This window comes from Mya arenaria, chromosome 11 (assembly GCF_026914265.1).
Source record: "Mya arenaria isolate MELC-2E11 chromosome 11, ASM2691426v1".
Lineage (NCBI taxonomy): Eukaryota > Metazoa > Mollusca > Bivalvia > Myida > Myidae > Mya > Mya arenaria.
Genome location: NC_069132.1, coordinates 11,783,730 through 11,811,277, shown reverse-complemented (window position 1 = coordinate 11,811,277; position 27,548 = coordinate 11,783,730). Strand labels below are relative to the sequence as shown.

Sequence of the window (27,548 nt, the reverse complement as noted above, 5' to 3'; positions counted from 1 at the left end):
AGATTGTTTAGTTTTCAATTTATCAATGTCAGCACTGTTTTATCACTTTCTGTTATGTTAAACTAATCTGCTTGCCTTAATTTCATGACAATTCATAATGCATGAGACTGTTGCCAGTATAAATTAGCCTCAGTGCCGATACAACACCTGCCCAGGTGATATTGGTCTATATCAGGTTACCTTACACTAAACCTAAGCTTACATCAGGTTACCATACACTAAACCTGGAAGCTCTTTATGGATAATGTAACACTTAAATACCCATATTAGTATACTTGCAACATCTTCTAATGATGAGAGGGTCATAATCTCATTAAAAAACGATGACAGTTTCACGTGCACTAGTACTTTCACATGCACTTGATCTGTCTCAATGTGCACTATAACCTATAAACCTGAAGTGATGCTGCCAGCTGGTGTAAAGATATTAAAACCAGTCAAAAACTCGGAAGAATTTTCCCCATTGCTTTAAAACACAACCATAATTATAAGGGTATTGTAAGGGCAAGGCAGTGTATTCACAATCAACATTAATTCTTGGCTATGTGTTGCAGTTGAAGTTTTATTGCTATGATTTTGTACACTATCAAACAATCTGTGTATAGAGGTCATTAGAGAAAAACATAATCATATAGTTTGTTTTTTCAGTGAATTTCTTCATTTATCAATTATTTTACCGTACTTTCGGTCAAAAATACTTACTTTTGTTCGCAGAAGTATGCAAGCAGGTTTGGTATGGCAGGAAAGAGTCGGGTGGAGCCCCGCAGATGGTACCCTCCAGGTGTGGGCACAATTAGATAATGGTCTATGTTTGGGGAACCGGAATGGTCCGGGAACTGCACCGATAATGCCATCACCTCCTCCTGGCTCGACCGACGAACAATGAAAATCTGAACAGAAATTAAAGAATTTCATTAGGATAGAAAATAACATGTATATTCTCTTGTAGCAATTACAATTTTGTTGACACTATTCATAAGATATTCATTTTTTCCAAAATAAGAAACTGGCATAGTAAGCCCTCGGTGACAAAGGTGGGGGATATACCAAGTACAATTACATCTCTTATTCTTTACAACTACAAAATGCATTTAAAGATTAGAAAATTTCTTTCAACAAAAACATAGAAATCCCATTCAGCAATAATTAATAAGTTGTACAATGTGGACAAAAATTTACATTTAAATACAGATTTTTAATAGCACAATCAATCATTACTGAAAGCTATTCTTTTCTTGCCAATAATCAATGTTTTATTTAAAACTTTTTTTGGCATATTACAGTAATTTGCTATATGAAAGATTGCCCCATGAGAACTATCACAAAACAAACATAATTAATTATAACTTGTATTTGTTGTCACAATTTCACAAACATGAAGGGTGTGCTTGATTTATTAACCCAAATAGATTTGCGTGCTTAAAGTATTTACCTCTACTTTTCACATAATAGCAATTTATTCTAAAGTGTTTTAAAAAGATTCAATAAGGTCAATTTATAGCATTTACCAATTAAACAAACAAGATTTTATAATCGATAAAACTTAAGTTTCATAAATTATTGTGAACAAGCCTTAATCTTGATCACTTCATAATAATGTTCATATCAGAAGTGAGCCTGTGACATAATAAAGATTAAAAACCTGTTCAATTTCTTATGAACAAAAACAGAAAGAAGTTATTAAATCTAGGATGATCTTTCAAAAATTTAAAAGAAAAAAGTACTTCAATCATTATCAATGTTATCCGAATTTGACATAAGTTAGAGATCAGCATTTGATGTAATGTGTTACCATGTCAGACTGTTTTGTTGCATTCTTTTTACATCAATCACAGAATTATCTAAGTTGCTCAATGTAATATAATATACAATATTTATTAAGATGAGAACATTCAGGTCTTGATTGAAATATACATTTAACAAGAACCTGTGAAAATCAGAATATTGAATTTATTGTGGCTTATGTTCTTAAAGAAAATTTCCTGTCGATTAGTTAAGAGAGAAACATTTTTTCTGGTTTGATTAAGAAAATGTATAAAGTTAAAAAAGAAGAAGCATCTAACCTCTGTAGTTACTTACTTTTCTCATCCCCCAAAAAGGTCTAGCCAGCTATCTATTGAACACCAACCACAAACCATTTGAAATAGATGTGGTTCTATTATACTTTAACCATCCCATTTACCAACCTAAACTCACAAACTGCTCCTTCTACCACAAAGATGGACTAGTCTGCAAATCCCCAATCCTACATCCCCTCCCCAAAAAGGCACAATTTTTCCCTCCAAGATGGATCATTCTACCTACCCCAACATCCCTGTTCTTGAGAAGGTGGACTGCCCCGGAGCGGCCAACTTGGGGAAGTAACCATATTGAGTGTGTCTTGGAGAGACGCTCTAGCACGGAAATCTGGCGCAGGTCAGAGCCAGATGTCGACTGACTTGGGCTCTGTTGTCGATCACTCGCACCCCCCTCCACGACCTGAAACATGATGATAGTACATCATTAGCAAAGTTTACAATTGTTTATTGAAGTCACCTTACTTTGTAAAAAACAATAATGGTGTCTCTTTGAGTGCCCCTGGTTGGGCTTGGGTGAGTGTGAGCCCCACTAGTGAAAGGTTTTTATTAGCATTATCTTATTATGGTCAGTGAGTCTTTGCTTGATATATTGCCCTCTGATGCAGCAGAAATTCATTTATGAAATGGTAAACAAAATTATTAGTTACCACATATTAACACCAATTTATAGTTGTACTTATACTCAATGTTATGGAACAGATTGTAAAGTTTCTTAAGATACTTACCTCTAGAGCCATTCAACAAATTAATCGCCCTTTAAGCGTTTAAACTTGTCACATTAATTTTGAATACATAATTAAATATCACTAATGAAATGTAAATCCAATTTCTTGACTTACTGATCAAGAGCTAGATTAAAGATCGTCTGTGACTGATAATTCAGTGATTAATATCCGTTAAGTAGTTATATATTCATGTATAAAAGTCTGACACTTTGAAACTTAATCCTTATTTCAAATGACTCCCAACTGACTAAATAATCCCGGATTTTCAACAGATCAGGACTGGGTTACTACAACTTGAATCACTGACAATGTATAACCTGCTAAGGTGTGTTTTTCACCACAAACCATTGTAGGCTCACACAAAAATACACCTCTTTTGTGCAGAATCTAAAAATTGTTAAACAGTCAGAACTATTTAAGGAAAATATTGTAGCATTACATAATGATCTATTTTACTATTTTCCTCATTATCTTTCTTTTCTATCTAAAAGATATAAAGCAAACTCAAATGTATATCAAACAGGTTTTTGGAGACATACAATTTTGTTGATTTTTTTTTTTACTTTGAATTATTACGCAATCCCGAAATGCATAACGTAATCCCTTATTTAGGTTCCAAGCACATACTGGTTGATGCTTTGTTCATCTGTGGCAGCTTTAAGACCCCCTTTAGGGAAATGTTAAAACCTCAAGCACCCAAAAGCTCAAAATGTCTTCACATGATTTATGATCACTATGATTTATGATTATCAATAACTGCTCTTGAATGTAAGCATAAAATTAATATCCATGATTTCTTCTAAATTTTATGGTTCATTACAAAAACTGTTTCAAATTTCACTGCTACTTGAGCAGCTGTTATTCAGAAATGTTAAATAAAGCCTTTCACTTAGCCTTAGAGTACCTTTTTTGAGCCTTTTCACAAATATTTATGATTAACCTGGGATCATAGACTCTTGTTAATAAAAATGTACAGCTAACCTAGTGTATGAATTCTAATTCAATTATAATTACATGTCTGATTTTATCAAGTACCTGGATGAAGGCTTAGAATTCAAGTGCCAAGTTGAGCAGAAAATAAACTGTCATTCAAAATGTAAAGCCAGACAAGTGGTGTCCTATTCTGACTATACGAAAACTTCAGTATTACATGACATGGACCAGAGTGGATGTCAGAGCTGCTGACAGCAATGTCAGCAATTCAGAAAACCATCAGTCTGTTATATTTTCAAGTTTTTTTAAAGAAGTGTTGGACAGTTATCTAAGAAGCAGTGATAAAGGCACCCTATGTTTTATTGCCCGCTGTCCTCAAGTGGCCTTGGTCATCTCTCTAGGGATACTTGACTATGGCTGGAGTCACCAAAGGTCAGTCTGATTAGCTGAATGGCCACTGACTCTTTCACCAGATACAACTGCCACATTAACTTCCTATCACAAAATACACACCAGTCACATTTCTAAAATTGGCCCAATTTTGCATAGAGATATCCTAATGTTGATCTTCCTTACATCTGACATTATGAATACAGAGTTATACACTATCTCAGACCTCCCAACAAAAGGCAAACATTATATTGTCACGGTTTGGAATATGGCTAAAAAGAGTCATTAACCGATTGATAGGTATCTGTAAGTTCAGGCTGACAGGCCAGATCCAATCACCAGTAAACAGCTGTGTGACAATGAGGGACCATGCGCGCCATTGTTTCAAGACAGCCTTAGTCACCGTCAGCCTGAACACTTGACTCCTTCTGACACAGAGACATGAATATGATACACACAGGATTAAAACAACAAGTATCAACAAGTGAATAGAGAAAAACACAAGTCCGCTAACACCCAGTGCTTCAAGTGTGATGGCACTTGAGAAGCTAGAGTTTCTGTTCCATCTCGGCCAGTATTTTCTGTGATTCAGACTGCCAATGAAAGCCTTTGTTAGCGCAATGTGAACAACTTTCAACAGGGTCAGAATGAGGTTTTCAGAACAACTTTGTCCTACCAGGACAATGTGTACCAGAAAAATGAATTTTAGAAACTGATTACTAAATCAATATTAAAACAGAAAATGAATGGCCCAGTCATTTGTAGTTGACAGTTCAGTAAAAGACCCTTTGAAAAATCTGGGTCAATTGGTCATGATACTTACTATCTAGTATTATGCTTTTAAGCATATTTGAATCAAAGAATAAAGATAATTTCAATTTTCAATGGCTCTTTATCCTAATCCTTTCAGCAAACTCACAAACTCCCACATTTTTGCAAAACCTGCTAACCAAAGACAACTGCATTTGAAAAAAGGGCATCAGCCATCAAGATGAGATGGTCTAATAGGATAATATATGCCTCACACTCAAGAGGTCGGTGGTTCAAACCCAAACAAAGGCACTCTATCATGGCCTCTTATAACGGACACAAGTACTGGTTTCTACCAAGGAAATAGTATCCAACATTAATTAATAAGGTATCAGCCTTCACTACAATCAAGCTAAAAATAACAGTTGTTTAAACCACCAACTATCTAGTATGTACAATAGCCACTTACCCTGGACTGAGGGAGTGGAAACAAATCAAAATGTTGTTGTTGTTGTCGTAGACTAGCTCCGCTGTCGGTGGAGGTAAGAGTGCCGCCGCCACCTTCCCGATTGCTCACGTTACTGTCTGTTGACGTCAACGTGCCGCTTGTGCTACTGCCTCCAAACGCTGACCCGCTCTCACAACCAACTGGCTTCTTACTGCAACACACAAACAACATGGCTGGTATGAGAAATAATCTCTTGATAAAGGAATATCCATATATGCATGAAACTTTAAATATAAATAAAGAATGAGTACGAAATCTGCTGAAAAACTGTCACAAACTTCCAACCACTTGCCTAAAACTGTATGTTTGGTCAACCACAACCCATGTCTGTACAGAGACATGGAAGAAGAACGTGATGGATTACTCAATCTATCACTCCAATTGAACAAACATAACAAAGGCAACAATAAAACCACAAATAACAATTTTTTGATGACAAATGTTATTACTAACCAGTCAACATATGCAAAAAAGATCCAATAAATAATCTGTGCAATATTTACTCTTTTACGGCTAATATTCCTGTTGTCAATGGTATTCATTCAGCAATTAATTATTAATGCTTAAAAAAAAGAACCATTCAGCACGGAGAAACATGAAACATTTGACCTTCACTAGAGTTTAGTAAAACCTGATTAGGCAATATTCTGTGAAGATTGCTGCAGAATTGCTCCAACACGATTGGCTGCAATTACAATCTCTGACTGGCCATCTCGCCAGCAACAAAATGTAATATAATTTGTTGAGGAGCGGTCAAGATCGGAAATTTGTCAATAACATGAGCCTGCAGCAGACAGCTTGTCACGAGGACTTATACGCAACATTCTGAAATTCTGATTACTCTTTTGCAAGAAATAAGGAACTGTAACATGTCAAAAAAATATTTCTTCATCACATGAAGAAATGTTCCAATAACTGGACAGAAAACTTTCCAAGAACATGTCTATAGATTGATAAAGTCAGATTTATCATTTCCCCCCAGCAGAAATAAGCATCTGAACAAGGTTGAGTCAATCAGCCGGCCAGCCTTTTCAGCACCATCAATCATGGCCAGACATTGCTGATCTACCAAGATATGGCGTGCTGACAACTGAGAAAGTAGGTAAAACATTGTCACTTCTTTCCTTTTTAATTACAATCAACATTTTCAAAGAGCAAAATTTCAACACATCAGGTGGGTGCAAACACTCCTCTCTTTCTCAGATAATCAAGGGATATAAATGAATACATACCGTAGCGAGAGTAATGGGACTTATAAGTTATAATTATAAATGTAAGTTACCATTTCATCATAAGTGCTCAGTTTCTCATGAATATCAATTATAAGCAACATAAATGTTAAAACAAGGTCTCTAACCAGATGTCCACTTATTCTCATCGACAAGACAACCCAAAATTATAAGAACTTGTTGAAAACCTCTGACGAAAGGAACAACTGACCATAGATTGCTGACACATGCTTGCTAAGTGATGTATTCTGTCTGCTGCCTGCTTCTATCACCTGTCTATAATGGTGTACTGGCTATTGCCCATAAATGTCCACTCCTGACAAATGCATGCTGCCAATATCAATGGTGGCTCATTACTGTCTGCAGGGGGATAACATATTGGTGCCTTTAATGCGTTTTATTGGTTTCTCCAAGATAAATGGAAACCATTGATACATATGTCAGCAGTTTCTAGGTACATGTACGTTCCTTAAGACTCTATAGGACATTCACCTTATAAGCGAAAATGATTAAATGGCTTCAAAGAAGTGTGTGTCATATTCACTTATAATGAGTTTGTACTTTTCAAATAATGGTGGCTAATAACAATGTGACAGAGAACAGGTGACAGACACTTAAATCTCCCATCTTGAAGAGGCTATAAGAGGCAGGAAGGTCTCATTATGTGCCACAGGCGTCCAGCGCTGACAGACTGGTGGGAGTGCGGGGAGTCACTGACCTATTACCTAGCCTCTGTTGGCTCATACCTATCCCAGTCTGTCAGCACAACTCAATTACCATGCTGGCTCTTCCAATCATGGCCGGAAATTCTAATAGCAGTATGAATGTGAATACCCTTGAACAGTGAGCCTAATACTACGTATGGTTTCTCAAGTCAGTCTTTTCATCTTTGTACTTGAGAGTACAAACTTCAACTGTTGTGGAAAAGTCATTGAACGCATTACAATAGTCACTTAATCAGTACAATAAGTTATTTACAAGTTAAGTAATTCCTTTTTGACAAACTTTCCCACTTGTTTATATTCTAGCCAGATCAAACAAAACTGACATTTCAATTAGATAGGTCAAGTTTAGCGGCGGTTGCTGCCAGTTATGAAGTGCGGCAAACAATAGTCAGAGCGTGTGACGGCACAAAAATGACATTTGCGGGTCCTTCATTTGGCGACCCTAATTTCCACAATTATGAAGTGTTTTCTTCTCCCTATCGCCATCAAAGACCAAAATACGTCAAACAAGTGATACACAATCCTATACAAAGAAATACTCAGTGATATAGAGTAAACTGTCAAACAGTTGAAGCAACTGTCCCATTACTACAGGGACCATCAGAAAGTAAGGCTATTAATTATCAAGGTATCAATTTTCAAAACCTGTCCTACAATCATTTCTAACAAGTCACATTGTGTGAAGTACTTGAAGGAATTAGAGACTCTCATGTTGTCAACAATTTGCCTGCAAACTGCTATAACATTATAATGAAAAAGCTATTTTGGAATGAAGTTCCATATAACAGAAACACACTTGATATTATTAGCCTTTTATCTGCATCAATGCTCTGTTGGTGGTTTATAAGGATAGTTGCTATCACTGCCTGTGGTCAAGCAATGTCTACTGTCAATAGCAATTCAGATTATGTTCCTACCAAATGACATATCGATTGTGACATTTTCCAGAAATCCCATTAGACAGGAAGGTAATTATGTCCATTGTTTGTATCAACATAAATCTGAATAACAAGAAACCAAGGGTTCATCTCATTACCAACCAAAGAAAATGGTACACAAAAAGCTTGAAAAGATTTTCGGGTGACTTGAACTTAAGTGCAGAAGGCAGATAAACATGGTTTCTGAGTCCCAGCAGTGCTTAATCTGCACCAGTCCACTTCGTTGACATGATCTATCTGGATGTTACGCGGCTTTGTCCTGCCGGCTTTGTCCTGAACACTGAGGACTTGATACCTCATATTGAACCTCATCACACTGTATCCCTCTTTGTTAAAATATTTGGCTGGGTTACAATCAATTTATATACAAAATCATTAAAGTTATATTAACAATAGGGCTATATTTAACAAGGGATTAAGAAACCGACAAATAGCAAAGATCATCAAGTGTAATTTTCTACAAGCTGCCAAGAATTGCCGAGATTAGACACATCATGGCAAACCACAATCTCAAATGCAGAGATGTTTTTTGTGCAGAATAAAGTACCCTTAATTATTATAAGGAGTGTAAATTACTCAGAACACTCAATAGAAACTGAAATAGGATTTACAGAAAAGAATGAATAATTTTCCAATTAAAGAACATAATTATTATAGTCATAAGAGTCATTATTACCTAGTAGAAGCCTTACGGCTTCAATCTGGAACAAGGAAGACTCTGATAATTGTTTTATGGCCGGAGATAATTACACCAGCAGGATCCTTTATTACATAAAATACAGCCACAAGTCAGGGTAATTACTTAATACCCAAATAATCCAGTAATCAACAACAGGCTGCCAATAGTAATTATAGCAAACAGTAACAAGCGAGTAACATTTCTTGAAAGAATATAAGAACCTATAAATTTGCAGTGCAAAGAAATTGAAGGAAAAAACTACACATAGGGGAAATTATGTATTAGCAAAAAATATTTCACTTCATAATTAACTAATTACCCAACAACTGATTTTACACAGAACTATATATAAGTACTATTACTCAAATTACCGCAGGAATTCAAACTAAATACCAATAGTTTTTGCCATAGCCAACTGTTACTGTTAAGCAAATCAATTACCACACACCTTTATTGATTTCAAACATTTTATTGGGCAAAAATCACTTTCCAAGTATTTTGAAGACATGCTATATCAGACCATCCTGTGAAAATATTTACATATGTGTACACTAGGTAAACCACTAGAAAGTAAACAAAGGTATGCATCCAAGTTGCAGAAAAAAACTTACCACTTCCTAATAACGTCGACTTGAACACTCCTCATTTTGGCCATAATCAAATCAACTTCACTCGAAAGTAAAATCCGAATCACAAAACTCACAAAATATATATCGCGGGATCTCCATTGTAAGAATAAATGTATTACGACTGTTCTTGGTGAGTGTTTTTCATGGACTGACAATGTCACTCACGTTTACTACCTCAAGTATTTAATAGCTCACTTTATCTAGATTCTTCAATCACCAAGCCCTCTTTACTTTAAGCCTTGCAGTTTGCTTTATAATGAACCAATACAACAAAACGATAATGTTTAATCCGCTCTGAAAGTTATCTTTTTATCACTTGGCAGTCTTATCTGTCTATCTTATTTTCTTTCTGCTATATTATAACAATTACCCAACAAAAAACTTTCTTTAATAAAAACCACCTGGTTGCATGACAGACTGAATTTTGTTTAATTATACTATAAACTCTCCTGCGCTTTCGATACCCAAATAGGTCTTCAAACATCGTTAAACCCTAACTAAACACAGCTGTGTTCATCAAGGAAAAAACCCAAATTGTGAGGCTCCCAGTTCGGACTGAAAACTGAGCTCACAGTCTGTCTTCTTGATATTCATAATGCAGTATCTAGTGGAACTCATTGTTATTGTGTCTACAATAGGAACAATATGATCACTCATTCATAAGTTGAGAAATTCTATAATAACAAGTGGGTGGGTTTAGGACCCTGTAAAGCTCCCAATAGCTATCCAGGCTTGCTGATAATAAACAATAAGTCTGGCAATAATTATTTCTGCAGGCAAAGATGTAAATCAATTTCCCCACATTCACACTCAGTTATATTAAAGCCGATGAGTTTAAAATGACTGTCTTTACCAATAAACCGATCCTAGAGTTATTCGCCTATGAAAGGTATTTAAGAGCTATTAAAGAGGCTACTAAACATCTTAACAAAATCCCCCAAATAGTGCACGATAAAGTGGCTTATTCGGTTACATTAATATTGAATCAAAATGTCGTCGCTGAAGATGATTCATCAATGAAATAGATAAAGAAACCTGTCTGGCGAACAAAGAAAGGTTACTGTACCTGCAGTAGTACGACAGTTACTTTGGCATCAACTTAACAGTTCCTATGCAAATCAGCTCATAAATATGAAGCAACTGACATATATTGCATACTCAATTATATTTCTGAAACATTTCATGAATGCAGTGGAAAGAAAAACAATCTGACATTTCAGCTGTGTTACATTATTTCACAGTTGTTATTTTGAGTGATAATTAATATTAATGAAATATTCTAAATGACATGGTTACTGAACATAAACACCTTTCAAATTAAGGGGCCAGTGAGGAGCAAACAAAGGAAGCTATCCCCAAAATAGTTCATAGCAAGCAGGTTTGAATTAATTCTGAGTTGATGCAAAATATCATTCTTAACTTTTGCACTGTAGTGTACATATGTTGCAGTGTACATATTATGATGCTGTCAGATACATCTTTAGAAAGAAGGCATACTATTCCAAGAGTTTCCTCTGTCATAGTCGAGAATTAGGAATTATATGTATTTAAAAGAAGGAATGATGTGTATTTAGATGACATAGGTATTATGATCTGTTGCACCTGTCGAAGGATGGCATTGCACATCTAACAGCTTTGATTACTTCTCTTGTAGCAGGAAAGAACTACTGGTCAATTGTACTTAGAAGATAATCAATCCAATAGTAAGCTGATGCAACTATTTAAGGATGACATGCTCGGCCAACAATTTGATCTTTTCTCATTTTACCGCATTTTACCGATTACTTGTACTTGGTTGGTCATCTTTACCATCAAGATTTTTTGTTATTGACAATGTAAAAGTATGTTCAGATGAAAAACAGTCTTGCCAGTCTCGTTTGATGACTGAAGTAACTTTTGTCTTGGAATACAACACATTTAGGAACTTCAGGTGCTGCTGGAACAAAAATCCATTTGAATTTCTTTACTATGTCAGCAGGTTGTCAGTTCCAAGGTTCAATGCAAACAATATATAACAATGGTATCTTTGCTGTCAAATCTTTGCACCCTTAAAAGGCTGAAAAATGATCAGCACACTAACCTACATTTCAATAATCGCCTTATTATTTGGAAGCTTTGTATATTGTTACAACTTTTTGAACTTGTTGCCATTATCTTAAATCTTAAGTGTAATATTCATGTCACAAATGCAGTCCAGGGCCTGCACAAGATTGAAACCTCAACATGGGGAAACTTATTGGATTTTAAAAAGATCTTGAGTTTGCATAATTGCTTTCAAAAGATTGAGTTTCCTCCACCACTTTGCAAAGGTTGTTGCAACAATTACATGACAACTGCCTTTATGGAGCTCGCCAACTACTCACCCTTCATTTCTATGATTTATACACTAAAGTCTTGTAAAATGAATCCTGAAAGAGGCATTCACCAAAAAATACAACAATGCCATCTTGTTTAATCCCTTGAAGTTCTACTGAAGCACATTGTCAGCTCTCCCCATGAGGTCAGCTTACACCATTTCTTTAATTCATCTAAATTGTGTGCAGTCTAACCTACAGCTTGACAAAAAATGTGTCTTGCAGATACCGGCACAAAGAAATTCTTAATACACAAAGACCCATTAAAAAAATAACAGCCTGACGTTATGAAAGCAAAAGAATCGAGCACAATAATATTACCTGACATGAAACCATCCTTTGTAAGAAAAACAGCCTGATTTCATTCCAATTTTTGTCTAATTAAATTACTTCAATACATTTAATCCACACTTGCTGCATTCATACATTTCACACTTTAATAATCACATAGATGTCATTTGAAACACAACCTAAATAAAATAAATAATTGTGAGAATTTATCCACACAAAACCCTGTCACCATGTCATTCACTACAGACACTTCTGCAAATGCCTACTCTGTTATGAAATGTTGCCAAGCAACACTGTCTTTTTCTAGCAATTTATTTAGAATCACCTTTATAAATACAAATTTAAGTATCTAGAAACATAAGACCCAGTTTTTAAATACTGACACATTTCGAATGAACATTTTCAACAAATTACTTTCTGCCCTAGAGTCTTACACAAAAGTCGTCCCATCCTCAAATTAAATGAATTTTTAATGTACACTTATCCCACATAATGAGTTAACAAATTTCAGTAAGTCACAATAGCAAATGTATCATTAATTGCAAGTGTGTTGATAGTTACGCTATTCACCGAGACAGCTTCTGGCTATTTTCAACAGGTCGCTTTAATGAAATTTTAAAATAATGAATGACAGATCTCTGTTTGCAAGGAAATTTTCAACAAGACAATCACAATACATGGAGTCATAGGAGATGGAAACTTTGATGCAGTGGCTGAATTGGTTCGAATAGTGCTTAACAGTCACAATCAGGGTAGAAGGGGCTGATGAAAACTCCCGTTATGGGAGCAAATTGAACATGATGATAAATGAAATGATCTTAACAAACAGATTTTATATGACCATAAGAGGGCTAATCACACAGTATAGGTGGCATGATCACCCCGGGAGTTAATTACTATCTAAACTGTAAACAAGAGATCAAAGGTCTCCTGGGCCGGATCTTCAGATATATACAGCAATAACTGATAGCCTCTGTAAATACAGTACATTTTGTGAACATAATTATCAACATACTGGTGGAGTTTAACACTGTCCTAATAAGTGGGTTATAATGGCAGGAGTGATTAAAGATATCAGCAGCTGACATTTCTAATCAGCAAGGAAAACATACATATATGGCTGCATACACTGACCAGCGGTAAATCACCTTGAAACAATCAATCCAACAACCTTAAGACTCAGCAGAATTAGGACTACTCAGTTACAACATGCTGACAGAAGATTGTTAGATTCCCAACAGATGATCGAAAAACATGAGAAATTGAAATTCATTTACTTTACACCTCGACCTAAGTCAGAAAAAATCCAAATAAAAATCGATGAAAATTGGATGGAAAAACATGACATTGCGAAAACCATTGGGTGTTTTAACAAGGAGATAGGTGATACCCTGGATGTCTTAAACAAGCCAGTCATTCTGGCCTTACAAAGCTTCCATCAACCGCCTCTGTCACGTCGTCTTTGTGTTGAATCGGTTCAGGTGAAACTTAAACCAAATCACAGTCAAGACAATCTTTACAAAAGTGATTAGTAATTGATTTTCAAAATAAAACTCTCATTAATATGTCAATATCTATCCATCATGTAACCTAAAATTAACACTGAACAGCTTAGTAAATGCAAACATACACTTAAGACACAATTTCTTATGCAAAACAAATGTTTTAGAGGGATACCATACTGATAAGGTGGGGGCAAAACTCCAATCATAGAAATAATGTCAGTGGTAAGAAATCAGATGTTTGAGAATCTGATCCCTTTAGGTTGACTGACCAATGACCGTGGAGTATCATAATTAATATGAAAAGTACAGGTGATGATTTATGACCTACATCAAGAAAGTGTTCAATATTTATCACCTTCCATGACAGCAAGTGTCCAGAGCAAACACATCAATTAAACCTCAGTTAGTCACAATGACAACTGACTTTGATGTACAAAATATACTATAGTTAATTATGTATATCTATGTATACATGGAGGAGTCAGTGCAAAAGGGAAAAACGGCCTTGTATGAAAAAAGGTACCATCGTATCATCTATATAAGAAAGTATGATCAAAGTACAAAAGTGACATCAATAAGTGATCTGTAATTGGCGACAAACAGAGCTAAACTATGGCCTCTGGGAAGCAATCAAACCACAATCTACGTAAATGTTTTTTCCTATTCCAGGATGAATGCAGTGTGTGAGGCGTAATAATATGTGATAATGCAGTGAATGGGATAATACAATATTTTGCCATGGTCATGAAATACTTATACCACATCAAAACATATCAAAGTCATCACTATATAATTACCACAACAGAAAAAAAACAGGTAATGAATAGAAAAGTACCCCATCTTTTCATCAAGTCTTTTCTTTATCATTTACTTAAAACATCATTTCATTACCCTACTGAAGATACATATTTCATGCAGTCTTATAAATCATGCCAAAGAAAGACCAAAGTTTATGATAAATAAATTACCAGATAAGATGATCCATGCGAATCCATTTTAATGCATATTAATGTTTTCCCTTGTCAAAATGTTTCCACTAGCTTCTTAAGACTTTCTCCCAATTATGACAAATACGGAACATGAATGCCAGTGCTTGACTATCAGTTAGTAAATGGCTCCAACATTCCAAACTGCACAATTTACAACAAAAGAAATAGTTTTGTTCACAAGATTCAGATTCAGCATTTCATACAAATGACATTAAGATAAATGTAACCCACTACATACACATCAAGTGTAACATTTACGCCATCAACCAATGTGTTTATTTGGTATAAAAGATGTAATGGCTATAAGATAGTACATTAGTTAATGATACCTATTTAAGGTATGTTATATGATAGTCTTCTCATTGAAATGTTACGTAGAAAATATAATTCAGTATTAAAATGGAAAGTCATGCTCAGTTTGGGCATAATATTTCAAAGTGCCATAAAACATTTGTAAAACCTAAAACTGCAAATTTAACAAAACATGAGGAAATATAGGCTTAAAGCAGGAGAAGTACAAAAATCGTCCCCAACAAATAATGAGGGAGTCGCGCCATGAGAGCACCTATCCAGCTATATCGTTGCATGTTAGCACATGGTTTTCTCTAGCAATATAGCCTAGGGTGTACAGCATCACATAAATGTTCACAATAAACCAAACATTTCTCCCATAAGAGACATTAATGCCAATTTTAGGAGTGCTCGTTTCATTTTCAGCTTTCCACCAGAGCTTATGGAACTCTCAGTAACTGTTGCTTAAAATTCATGAAAGCTTATACTGCATTACTTATAATTTGCACTGAATCGGAGACACAAATTTGCACGGACCCAGACAGACAAATTTGTCCAAGTTATTTTTTTCAAAGCAGTACTTGCAATCTCCTATAACCCCTTAATTACATGCAATCACCTATTATTTTTTTCTTAATTAAACGATGTGATCCGTTGTCAAACAAAATACAGAATGATGATAAATAGGGAAATATGATAAAGAAAATTTGAGTTGGCGCCAAAAATAAAAACAACAATTTTAACCAATCAAACCAAGTTATTCTACAAAGAAAAGTTCCAACCAAGACAAATCAGAGAGGATATACAGGAGGGAACGTTCATCCAAATAATTAAGTATTTTTAAAGCCAAAAGAAACTCAAAAGAAGAATTAATGCAGACCGAATGAAATTTTTTATAGTCCACTTCGTTTACAAACAATAGTTCGGCATTTGAAAGAATATAGAAATTTGGGGACTTATTTGATAAGCACTCTTAAATTGTGAAGTCTTCAGATTTTGTATTTAATCCGAATGACATTTAAATGCTATTGAAAAGTATCAGACACCAAAGATACCCATCCAGTTCTCTTCTCAAATGAAACTACTGCTTAAACGTCTTTGCAACTTAACACTTATCTTCACTTATAAGTAAAAGGAGTCAGCAGAAACAGTTGGAACTAGCATTCTGTCATGATAATAACCAACCTCCTATCAATAACAACCTACCTTTTTGTGCGCATGGGCTTATTCTTGATAGGCGGGGGCTCTCCGGGGTCCAGAGGATCACAAAACTCTGACAGCAGAAGGTCAAGGTCATTGGTGATGTTGTTCAACATCTAAAAATATACAAGAAATAAATGGCTCCTTCAGTTTTATACATAGACATTTTGGTATTTAAGTTTTGTAAGGAATCAAATTACATAATAAATATACCTTAAGAAATCTCTGAACTTTTTTGACATTCATTCATTTAGTACTGTTATGCATGCACTTCAATTTGCAAGATTTTTTTTATTTTGCAAACATCTACCTCCTGATAGCATTGAAATAAATTATGCAGTTTAAGAGGTGCATTAAATAAGAAATATTGTGCAGATTTCAAAGTATCATATAGAAACAAATTAGGCAGAAATTAGAGAAACATTTTAGTGCATTAACAACGACAATGATTTATCCCATTCATGAGGAAATAAATAATATTTGGCTAATGGCCGTTGTTTGTCATCTTCTGGCTATCACAGGCTATTCTGCCTATAGCAATATAATTTACTGTATCATAATAAAAATGATGTTGTTTTTTATTCTCCATGCACCTGTGATATACAATAATACATGCAAGTCCATAAAAGTATTATGTTTTCATTGGGTTTTCATTGGAACAGGATGTGTTTAAACCATTTGTATACTAAAAAAGTTTTTATGATCTCAGAAACATAATTATTGGATAATGATTACAGACACGAATTTAACATCGATTTACACTTCTGTCAGTTTTAATGTCAATTAACTAAAAAATGTTGTTTAAAATGACAACAATGCAAAGGTTGTCAATGCCTTTGTTCCGTCAGCCATAGATATAGAAAAGTCAAGAAAGGAACAGGATATCACCAATATTAAATAAAAAAAAACACAAGGACATTACCACAATTTATTCTAAATATATAAATCATTACACAATATCCAACCTGTTTGTCACAAAGTCAGAGAGACTTCCAGCCGGCTAATAACTAATATCAGACTACATATCATGGTTCGCCTTTTGCCATAAATCTCCTCTGTCTTTATATTTTGCCAGCAACAATGTGTAAGACAGTGAAAATGATCACTATCTAATGACAAGGCGGGTGATATGCTGAGACAAAAAGTAACTTTGGGGGAATAGCATTCTGTCATGCGAGATGTGGTTAATGGTCGCTCTAGTAAGACTTGGTGACGACCAAACTGTTATTAAACAAAACCTCACACCACTGAATGTTCTAGTACAAAGTACATGTTGGTTTCCTGACCATAATCATCCATCATGTCAAGGCACACTATGTCCTCTCATTGGAATGCCTTTTTTTAAATGATTGATTAATCATTAATTGATTTATGAATTTGTTTGAACCAAAAAGAGTTTAAAAGCATACATTACCTCTAAATGTTGCAATATTGCAACTAACATCAAAATACTTTAAATGCTATTTTTCTTTGTTTTTTTATATACAAGGTCACTTTTGGTTAACTTAAATGATATCATTCAGTGGCAAGCATGTCAACAAGTTCCCACCTCCAGCAGACAGACATGAGAAGACATTAGGAACACAGCAGAACATTTCAGGCTTGCCACCTCCAGCAGACAGCCGTGAAAAGACATTAGGAACTTCGCAGAATATTGCAGGCTTGCCAGATATCTGTAAAAACTTTGACAAGAATGCATGGAGGCTGCCATCATAAGAGTTTTCTGCTAAAATCTGTGACTTTCAGTAAAAAAACGAACATATTTTCTCCCCCATTTCAAGGAGTTGATGGAGAAAAAAGATCGCAGTAAATGCAGCAATGCATGTGGTTAATGCTTTTGTAAACACCCGCTTCATTAACAATGTCATGACTATAATGTTTCAGATTCGGAAACAATTATCTACACAATTTTGTAATATAAACAATAAATTTCTCATAAGAGAAAGTTTATGTATACAAAATAAACCAGCTGAAGAAACACAATTTGAGAGGTAACCACAAAACTTGTTTGCACCCTCTTGCACTTTTTAAAGCAGATAGGAATCTAATTAAGGGGAAACTTTTAAGGGTGTACAAGTACAAAGGAGCATTTGTGTCATGGGTGCAAATAGCTGCTATATAAAGTTATCAGCTGGATGTCCAATAAATCTTTCAAAATAACTGTGGCAGTAGAGCAAAGTTTTACTGTGAAGGCATTTGTTAAATAAACCAATGTTTCCTCTTTTTTTTTTTAGTGAAATAAACTTGGGTTGAATGTGTTGCAACTGCCAGTTTTCCTGCATGCATTATCCCTACGTTCTAAACGAGTGTTCAAGGCTGTCAGCAGCTCCAAGGTGAAATGCCAAAAAGCACGGCCCAGTTTCTGTCTACATCCCATCTGTTGAGTAGACTAGGGTTTCCCCCAGTATGCCAATCTTGTCACAGCATTGCCAAGTTGGCTGGTTAAGAATGGATCCATGGTTTGCCTTACAGAACAGTGTGAAGAACAAATAAGGAAATATTGCAATGTGCAGTTCCTTAAGAAATATACGTAGTACCCACTCTACTAAATGCAAGTTAATACAATGTAAATTGCTTGATGCTATTTATAAGACATTTCTTACATTTTCTTCTAATTCTTAATGAACATCTGCACCACTTTCATATGATTCAGCTACCTCTGTAGACAGTTTTAGACGATGTGTTTTAAATCTGATATATTAACACTGACAAAGTGCCACTTCAGAAGCAGATTAAACCATCCCTTCTTCAATAAACTAATTGTTTTCCTCGAGGTGAAAACAATAAAAGGAAAGCACTTATGATAATCAAACAAAGAGAGCACTTCAACTACAGAACAATCAGACGGCAACAGAAACATCCTGGAAGTCTGCTGCCAGCGGAGTTAGTGCCTTGTTCCTGCGATTCATTTCCCTATTAGCCAGCTAGATCCTAAATTAAACTTGCAAAATCCCCATAGTTCATGCTATATGATGACATGTTCAATGCATATATTTGTAATTATGTAACGTGTGACTGACAAACGTTGTTGATACAATTCAGGTAGAACTCGGATCAGCTATAAGTCCATGTGTATGATGGCAGACAAAATCTGCTGCAGCCCAGGTAGACATGGTGAACAAGCCTGCAGCGGATGCCAGATGTGGTTCTCATCAGCCTGCATGTTCAATTTTCCGCCTAATCAAAATGCCTTCAATGTTTTAGTCAGGCGTGGTATTGTAAAACAACCTATATTGACCAAATGTCTAACATCTTATTCCATAGAGGAGGGTATTATGACATTTCTGGGCAACTCCTTGCCTCTGATGTTATAAATTGCTGAAATGAGAACCAACCACTATCTTGGGAGGAAACATAGACCATCAACTTGCTATATGACTTCCATTTATATAAAATAAATAACAATGATAGTATCTCTTGTAAAACAACTTCCAAACTGTAATGGCAGGAGGATCAAAGCCATCTTATCTTGAGATCATGCCTGAATCCAGCTCTTACTGCCATGAGGTGACACTCTCAGACAGTAGTATTTATTTCATTACATTGCTACTTCTCCTGTTCATACAAAAGCCAAATCTCAAATGAGAGTCTTGAAAAATCATTCAATTAATGCTCATGACATTGCATATTTCTCCAGCCAGAGAAAGGCCCTCCTTGTTGTCTGGTCTAAGATAATGTTTGCTTTGTATGGTTTACCTTTTCGGCCAAAGTTTTTACCATTCTTGCAATGAAAACCGAATTCAATTACCCCCATAGTAAATGATTTCATTTGATTTGTTGAGGAAAATGACCAAGTACTTCAAAAGGTATATTAATTAAGATGTCAATATAATACAACATGTTTTATGGTAATATAACTTTCATCAAATCAGGACAGACTCTTTTGTATGTTTCTGAGCCAGACCAAGAATCATAACCGTAATAATTTGGGTGGGGAAATACTATATTGTATTTGTTTTTCAGTGCAGTACAAATCAACCTGTGAGAACAAGGGGCAGCATGACTTTCAAACCAGAGTGAGGTGTTTGTATAATCCCTGACCAAACATTCATGTTGTCTGGGCGTCTGGATGTCGTTCACCACCACTCCAGGAGGAAGTTACTGCATTTGCTACCATTGAAAAACTCAACTTCATCATCATCATCATCGGATGGTTTACATTTTTATCAATGAATGATAGTAATAATAAAAGAAATGTTATATCATGTTATATCGCTACATTATCTGTTTAATCTCCATTATCCCAACCGCTGCTGTCCTGCTCAGGTCACTGTTTCAATGGGAGCAACCAACAGTCTGCTGAAGATACTACATGGCCCCCTTTATCAGATAACTCAGACTACCTGACAACTGCACTTTAAGGTATACAACCCACAAATATGTGAATCTTGGATGACTGGTGACCCCGTATCATTTTGGTATCATTTTATTTGCAGAAAAAGAAAATGTAAAACATCTACTAAAATAATATAACTTATCACTTTTCTAATGCATTCAAAGATTGCTAAGTATATCATTTACGTTGAAATGCAGAGCAAATATAGGAACTGTTATAATCTAATGTTTGATGTACTTTTGGTCAATTATTTTACATATTAGTTATCAGCGGGAAAATACCTTTCAAATTATACCAAAGTTGAATGAGAACTAGCTGTTTTGTGGGTCAGATTCCTTAAGGCTTTAAATACAAGAGAAGGCAAGTTCATTATTGAGAGCACAATGAATAAAAATAATTATTCATTATGTGCCAAAAGCAAAGCTTAATCAATATATAGATAATAGAGTGAATGGTTCAAACCCAGGACCTCAGCTGTGCATTGTTTCACGTCATGCATCATATCAAATGTAAACTAGAAAGCAGGACGCAATTTTCTGCAGGAAATAAATTTCTGGAAACAAATATCAATAACATTTCTGATTAAAATACCAGTAAGTTGAATGGTGAATTCTGTTTGAGGAGTATACTTGCATGGAAAAATATCTTCACAATGCAGTTATCCACAACATTTGATTGATAGGTTTATTCCTGAAGTTTCTAGACAGATTGTTATTTAATGATCTTGGATAAGATTGTAAATTCTTGATAAAAACACATATCCAGAAAATCTTGTCCCTCAGAATTAACAGGTGCCTTGAATCATGCAGACATTCTACAACAAATACCAGTAAACTATTACAGAATTTTGTTTAATTCCTACTTCCCAAACAAAATGCAATTTGGGCCCAAAATAGATATGCATGTAAGCTTTAAGATTTGCCTTTCAGCTATTAAGAAATTGGAGCAGCAAAAATACTGATATAAGTTGCCACTTCCAACACTCAAAAATGCATGAAGTGAAATGGAAATTGCAGTGCAGAAAACAATACAAGTACAAGCATACCTGTTCCAACTCTGGATCCATAATTCCTGACAGGTGTGTGAGGTTTAATGTCCAAACTTGGAGTAATAGAACCAACTGTGGGCCAGCACCTCAGAACTCAAGCCCAAATTCCTATGTGCATTGTGTTTGTTTTTGCATTATGACATGTCTCATTTTACATCAATGTTTGTCTGGTTTCAAAAACCTATCTATGCATTAGCTGAAATGTTTTATCATCAGAATACGGGGCTGTAAATCCATTCTAATGGTTGAGCACAGTCATGATGCACTTCAATATCATGTGGGGATACGGGAACACGGTCCACAAGCCACCAGGGTTGGTCCTCGATCTCTCACACAAACCACCTGTCGCCACTCATAAGTACACCCTTATATGGAGGAAACACTTAAGTCTGAGCACAATTCTACACACAGGGGTCATATATGTGGGATCCCTCTTAGCTCCAACAATTTCTACATGAGCAGCAATGAAAACCTAAACAGCAAATAACTCCGCAAAAATGATGCAACAAACAGTTTCGTCAATACTGCCATAAATGTTGTCCTTATTGTCTGATAAATATATTCATAATTCATACAACTAGTGTCCCACACTGACTGGTTTGGTAGCAATATTTGCTGTGACTGACTTGAGGAGCACCATGTAACCCGATACGAGGACACCTGATAATTGTCTAGAGAGTGATACCATCACATTGTTACCATACAGTGGGAGGGTAGAGGACTGCAATATAAATGTCATCATGTAGTGCAATGCTCATACTCAATTATGTTTAGAATACCATCATCAAAACCATCATCGTTAACCCTGGTACTTTATACCGATAATTTACCGCGAATATCCGATGTTGCATCAGAATAGGCCCTAAAACTCACCGGTGTGCGTTATCCTGTATAAGCATTACATTAATTCTACCCTATTCATAAATTATGAATAATCATTACAGGATACAAACCGTGACAATGATATAATATAATGCAATTTTCTTTAACACTACGCTCCATGAGCATGTAATTTCAAGCAGGTGATAAATAATAGTCATAATACTAAAACTATTTCTTTGAGGTATCATTTCCTGGTTAAAACACTCCTTAAAATTCCCCAAAAACAATAATGCCATGATCTGGTCATAAAAATAGCATTTTGACATATTGCGCAACATTTAAACCACTATGTTGTAACCAAATATTGTTTATCATAGATCTTTTTATTTCATTTTTCACATCAAGCATAATATCTTTTATAAGAACAGACTTGCTCGTATCTACTTAAAACATCGTGTTGATCCATTATGTTCATTTCTGACTCTAGTCCAATTAAAACTCTTAAGTTGACTCTTCTATTAAGACCACATTAGTTCTATAAACAAACCTACATCACCCCATACAATGTCTTTCTATGCTGCAACTGAAAGACACCCTCATACCATCTAACCCTACTCCATCAATCTCCACCCCATCCCTTCTCACCATATAGTACCTTAAGATTATTTATGGTCCTAAGTGCGGTCATACCCCTCCACTGTTGATCTATACCACACACATACACCCCATCTTTATATCAACCCCAACCCCATGAGCTATCAAGCTATCAACCCCCCTATCCTGCTACATCATGCTCCTACTCCAACCCCATGAGCTCCGACCCCTCCCCCCCTCACCCCCTTTATCCTGCTACATCAGGGACCTGACCCAACCCTGTCCTCTTGTGTAACTGTCAGTCCTCCTCCTTACTGTCATACCCCCTCCATTTATCTTAAACTCATCTCCTCTACAACCAACAACCCTTGATGCCACCCCCCCCCCCTCCATCCCCCCTCGTGTACCTGTATGATGAGGTTCCAGTCCTCCTCCACACTGTCCACGCTGTCACACCGTCGAACACGCCCACAACACAGGCCCCGTAGCGCTGCACCAAACTTTTTTCCCTTAGACAAGGCCATTCCATGCACTCTTGTCACAATGCTAGCTGACTGACTGAGCCCATTGTGCACAATAATTTCAGTATTTATACCAGTGCTTTGTCAGCGCTATTTATGAAAACAGTCATAACAAACATTGGTTTGAGATTTACCTCTAAAATGTCATATTTTACTGCATGACAAACCTATATTTTTTAACATACATTAATCATTATCCTTTAAATCCAATTAAGAGTTAACTAAAATATCATTAATTAGAATCACAAGTCAACTTTTTAAAATTGCAAAAGAAATAAGGAAAAGATTTATGCAAATTAACAAGTAGAGAAAAAATTATCACTTTGAAACATGATATGCTGTATGCCCTTATATATAACAGAGGCATTTTTCAGTTTCGGTACAAATTAAACAGCTGCACTGATTGCAAGTCAGTTACGTAAGAATTACAGTGAGTCTAGAATTGATTGTCACCGCAAACTAATCATGTGTAAGGAGCGGAAATGACAACCTACACCTTAATCTGTCTCTGGAGAAATCACTTTCATATCGTATCCAGTACTGCATGATGTTTGAATGGAGGTTTTCTCAATAAAAGACAGACTAATTAATCTTGTGGTTTTTAAATTAGAATGACAAATAAACATTGGTGTCCTTCATGTAGTTAAAGCTGGAAATTACCTTGACAGTCAATACTTTTTGCCAATTTTAAATAGGTGTAAACTTTTTATGAATTCAAAGTATATGTAGTAGGAATACGAGTCCATGAATAATTTCAAAAGGCAAAACAGATTAATATAAAAGTGCTAGGTACCATCCTTCTATAATAAGAAATTGCAGAAAAGAACTGTTACCCATATTTGAACATACTCAATTATACAGCAAAACCATATAAATAATAATTTCGAAAAAATTGTCTTTTGGGTTATCTAATAGTGCGGATAGAATTAGTGGAGTATCACCTTGGGATTACAACTGCATCAATTGGGAACAAACATTTGACTTCAGAAATCAGACACAATAAGCAAAAACAGTGAGAATGATGTAGAGCAAATCCATGTTCCAATCCTTAATGCAGATGTTTGAAATGCAATTGAGATGTGCAAATATTGACAAAAACTTTCCCTTTGACAAAATGGGTAATGGCAAAAAACACTGCGTTCAATGTCTTACCTTCTCAAATTCCCACTGGTCAAATGTGTACTTAAAAAGAGTCATGATCGTGCAATTATTACAGACAATTACACCACACAGGTCTTATGATCTAAACTAATTCCACTTGTAATCATTTTGTCTACTCTCAAAATCATAATGTAATTGTAAGGGCAAACATCAAAGTCTCCCCACAGCAATAGCGTTCTTTACAATGTGATAACTTCAAACAAGTCTTAAGCAAACACTGCGATTACGTAAACTGAATAGAATACTGAACATGTATCATTCCATTCAAAATATAAAATTGTTGAAATTAAGCCAGGTCATATAACATGCCATTTTAATCTCTATAAAACGCAATTTACATAAAAATGTAACACTGTAACTGTTTAAAAAGTCAACATCCATTTTCACTCGCTGAATTTTTAAAATAAGATATACCCCTATCTCTTTTCATTTGAACATAAATAACTTTAAAACTTGAATAACTACAGATCCACTTTCCGATTTGGTTGACAATGGAATTTTCACAAACAGACTTGGTACCATTCAAAATTACCTCAAAATGCAATTATTTCATTTTCTTAACTGTGCAGCTGATAGTGGGACAAAAGATAGCGATATTTAAGGTTAGACAAGAAACAAGGTCAGATGAGAACTCGGAGATAAAGCGGGTCCCTTAAAGATTCGATATCAAGCTGTAACGTCAATCCTGGGGTTACCATATTTGCAGACACATCATTTTGGAAAAGAAAATCAACAATACTCTTGAAAAAAAAATTGATGCTGGCTGTTTTTGTTGTTTTTTACATAAATGTTGTCCTATAGACTGTCATGCTGTTTGTTAAAACCAGATAATCACCACTCATGTCTTTTACAAAATTATCTTCAGCAAGAAATTGAATAACTTCAATAGCAGGAATGTAATAGTCTTAATTGGTGCTTTAATTATTCGCTCAGTCAAGCACATGGTGACATGAAAAGAAGTTAGGGCCTGGTTTGTGATATATGTATTTTAAGTCTGGTTCCTTCGTATTAAATATGAAGTTAACAGGTTCATTCCATAAATACAGCTAAAACGCAATTTCCTATTTTCTTCCGCAAATGTTTTTTTCTTAGTCCAGACACTTTACAAACAATATATTCTATTCCTGTATTTGCGTCGAAATTATTGTAATTACAAATAATTAGAGACCTTTGGTGTTCGCTAACATAAATCAAATATTTGAATAGCGACTAGAGAATATCAAGTGTATCTTAGATCCAGACATGCTTAAGCGCTGAATGGCAAAAACTGCTAATATACCTGTGAAATTGAATTAACAAGTCATTAAGTAAAAAACTGATTACTTTAAGTCATAATAAGCAGAAAATTCGATTTAAAACCAGATTTTTACCAAACATTAAACTTTCTTTCAAGTGATTCAAAGGCATGTGTTGAATAGACTATAAAATGCATTGAATGCCCGGTCTCCTTTCAGTATAAAAATGTCAAATATATTCTATAGAATTTCAACTACTCAATTGCTTGTAAACAACTTGACTGCTTTTCAAGGATAATTGTGCAATAAGTATAACCAATACCTCTAGTAGTTATCTCCCTTGATTTATCTGTTTTTGATAAAAAACAAATCATATTTGTTAAAACTCTTACTATTAAACTCCCTTTAACTTAAGATAATTTTATTTCAGGAAGAGCTCTTTAATTTTTATTTGTATTATTTCACTCACCATGTAGTAAGACGACCTGTTGTCATCGTTTCCATGTCCCCGAACTTTTACTGGTCTTATATCCATGTCCACAAGCACTGGCTTTCACAATGTCTGGTCTTTAGATTATTTGCCACTACATCAGTACAGCCGTCACAATATCCATGTCTCATCTAGCAGTCAGTCCTGCAATCAAGTGAATGAACATGTAAGAGAAGTTTTCTAATTAATAAACGAAAATGATCAAAGTCCAGGGAATACTTTCAACAAAAATACAAACATGATGTCGGTACAACCTATAATAAATAAAGTCAACACATATATCTGCACTTTATTTTGATTCCACTTGCTGTATATGATTGATCACATTAGTAATTAGAAGAAGCGCTCAATCTTGGAAGTAAGTGATGCAGCAGTCAGCTTGGTTCCAGGAAACTTCCTGGTTTCCCCATTATATTAGCCATGCCACACATCCACAGCAGCTGTGCAGCTGCACTCCCCTGTTCAATGCACTTCATCTATGCAGGAATAGAGGCAAAAACTGCTTCCAACAGTAAGAACTATTTCCAGCACCATTCCTGAACTCTAAAACACTTTCATCACAATTTATTACAGCCCGGGAGGGTGCAGGGTCACCCACTGATGCCTTGTGGAGAGAGATTCTTTTGATCTAACTGTTAAGATCAATCAAAGCCCAAACCAATATGCCATGATTTATTTTCATTTTTCCAGGCATACCTGCAATAATAAGTCCATAGACTTCACTTTATGGGGACTTAGTGAGAAAAATGAAAATAAGCCGCTGTTTAATTGAGTGCACTGTTAGATTCTCAGGGTTTAATCTGTGCAGTTAAGTTCTGTAGACAATCAACTGGAGATAAATACCTCTTTAAGAATCCATCAATCTATAATCTTTGTAATCAAGTTGGCAATTCCGGGATGTTTTCTTAAACTGTAGGGTTGTGATTTTAAAACTACACCAAGATACTGCACTATACCTAAATAACAATTAGCTCTGTAATGGTATTTGACTGGAAAAACTTCCTAGAGCATCAGACAATCCAGAGTAGCATCACTTACAGACTATCCTGGGAGTCATCACCCACAGTAACAATACTAAAGGCTCTCCTGGGAGTCAGTCACCCACAGATACAATACATAAAGGCTCT

At 35.3% G+C, this 27,548-nt stretch overlaps 1 protein-coding gene across 10 annotated transcripts in view; it reads right to left on the bottom strand.

Moving 5' to 3' along the window:
* LOC128208118 (uncharacterized) overlaps positions 1–27,548 on the bottom strand; it is a 45,469-nt gene that overhangs the window by 10,561 nt on the left and 7,360 nt on the right. For 3 of the 10 annotated variants that reach the window (XM_052911470.1, XM_052911469.1, XM_052911468.1), the window contains exons 2-7: positions 26,401–26,565; positions 24,688–24,717; positions 16,221–16,330; positions 5,346–5,535; positions 2,305–2,478; positions 703–890 (exon numbers count right to left, since the gene is read on the bottom strand). In XM_052911470.1, the coding sequence (XP_052767430.1) occupies positions 703–890; positions 2,305–2,478; positions 5,346–5,535; positions 16,221–16,330; positions 24,688–24,717; positions 26,401–26,466 (758 nt within the window). In that variant the 5' untranslated portion in view covers positions 26,467–26,565. Of the gene's footprint in view, positions 1–702; positions 891–2,304; positions 2,479–2,803; positions 3,078–5,345; positions 5,536–9,566; positions 10,202–14,702; positions 14,814–16,220; positions 16,331–21,595; positions 22,176–23,421; positions 23,664–24,687; positions 24,718–26,400; positions 26,566–27,548 lie in introns of those variants that run through there. The other 7 variants (XM_052911471.1, XM_052911466.1, XM_052911472.1 and 4 more) reach the window with 7 other exon arrangements.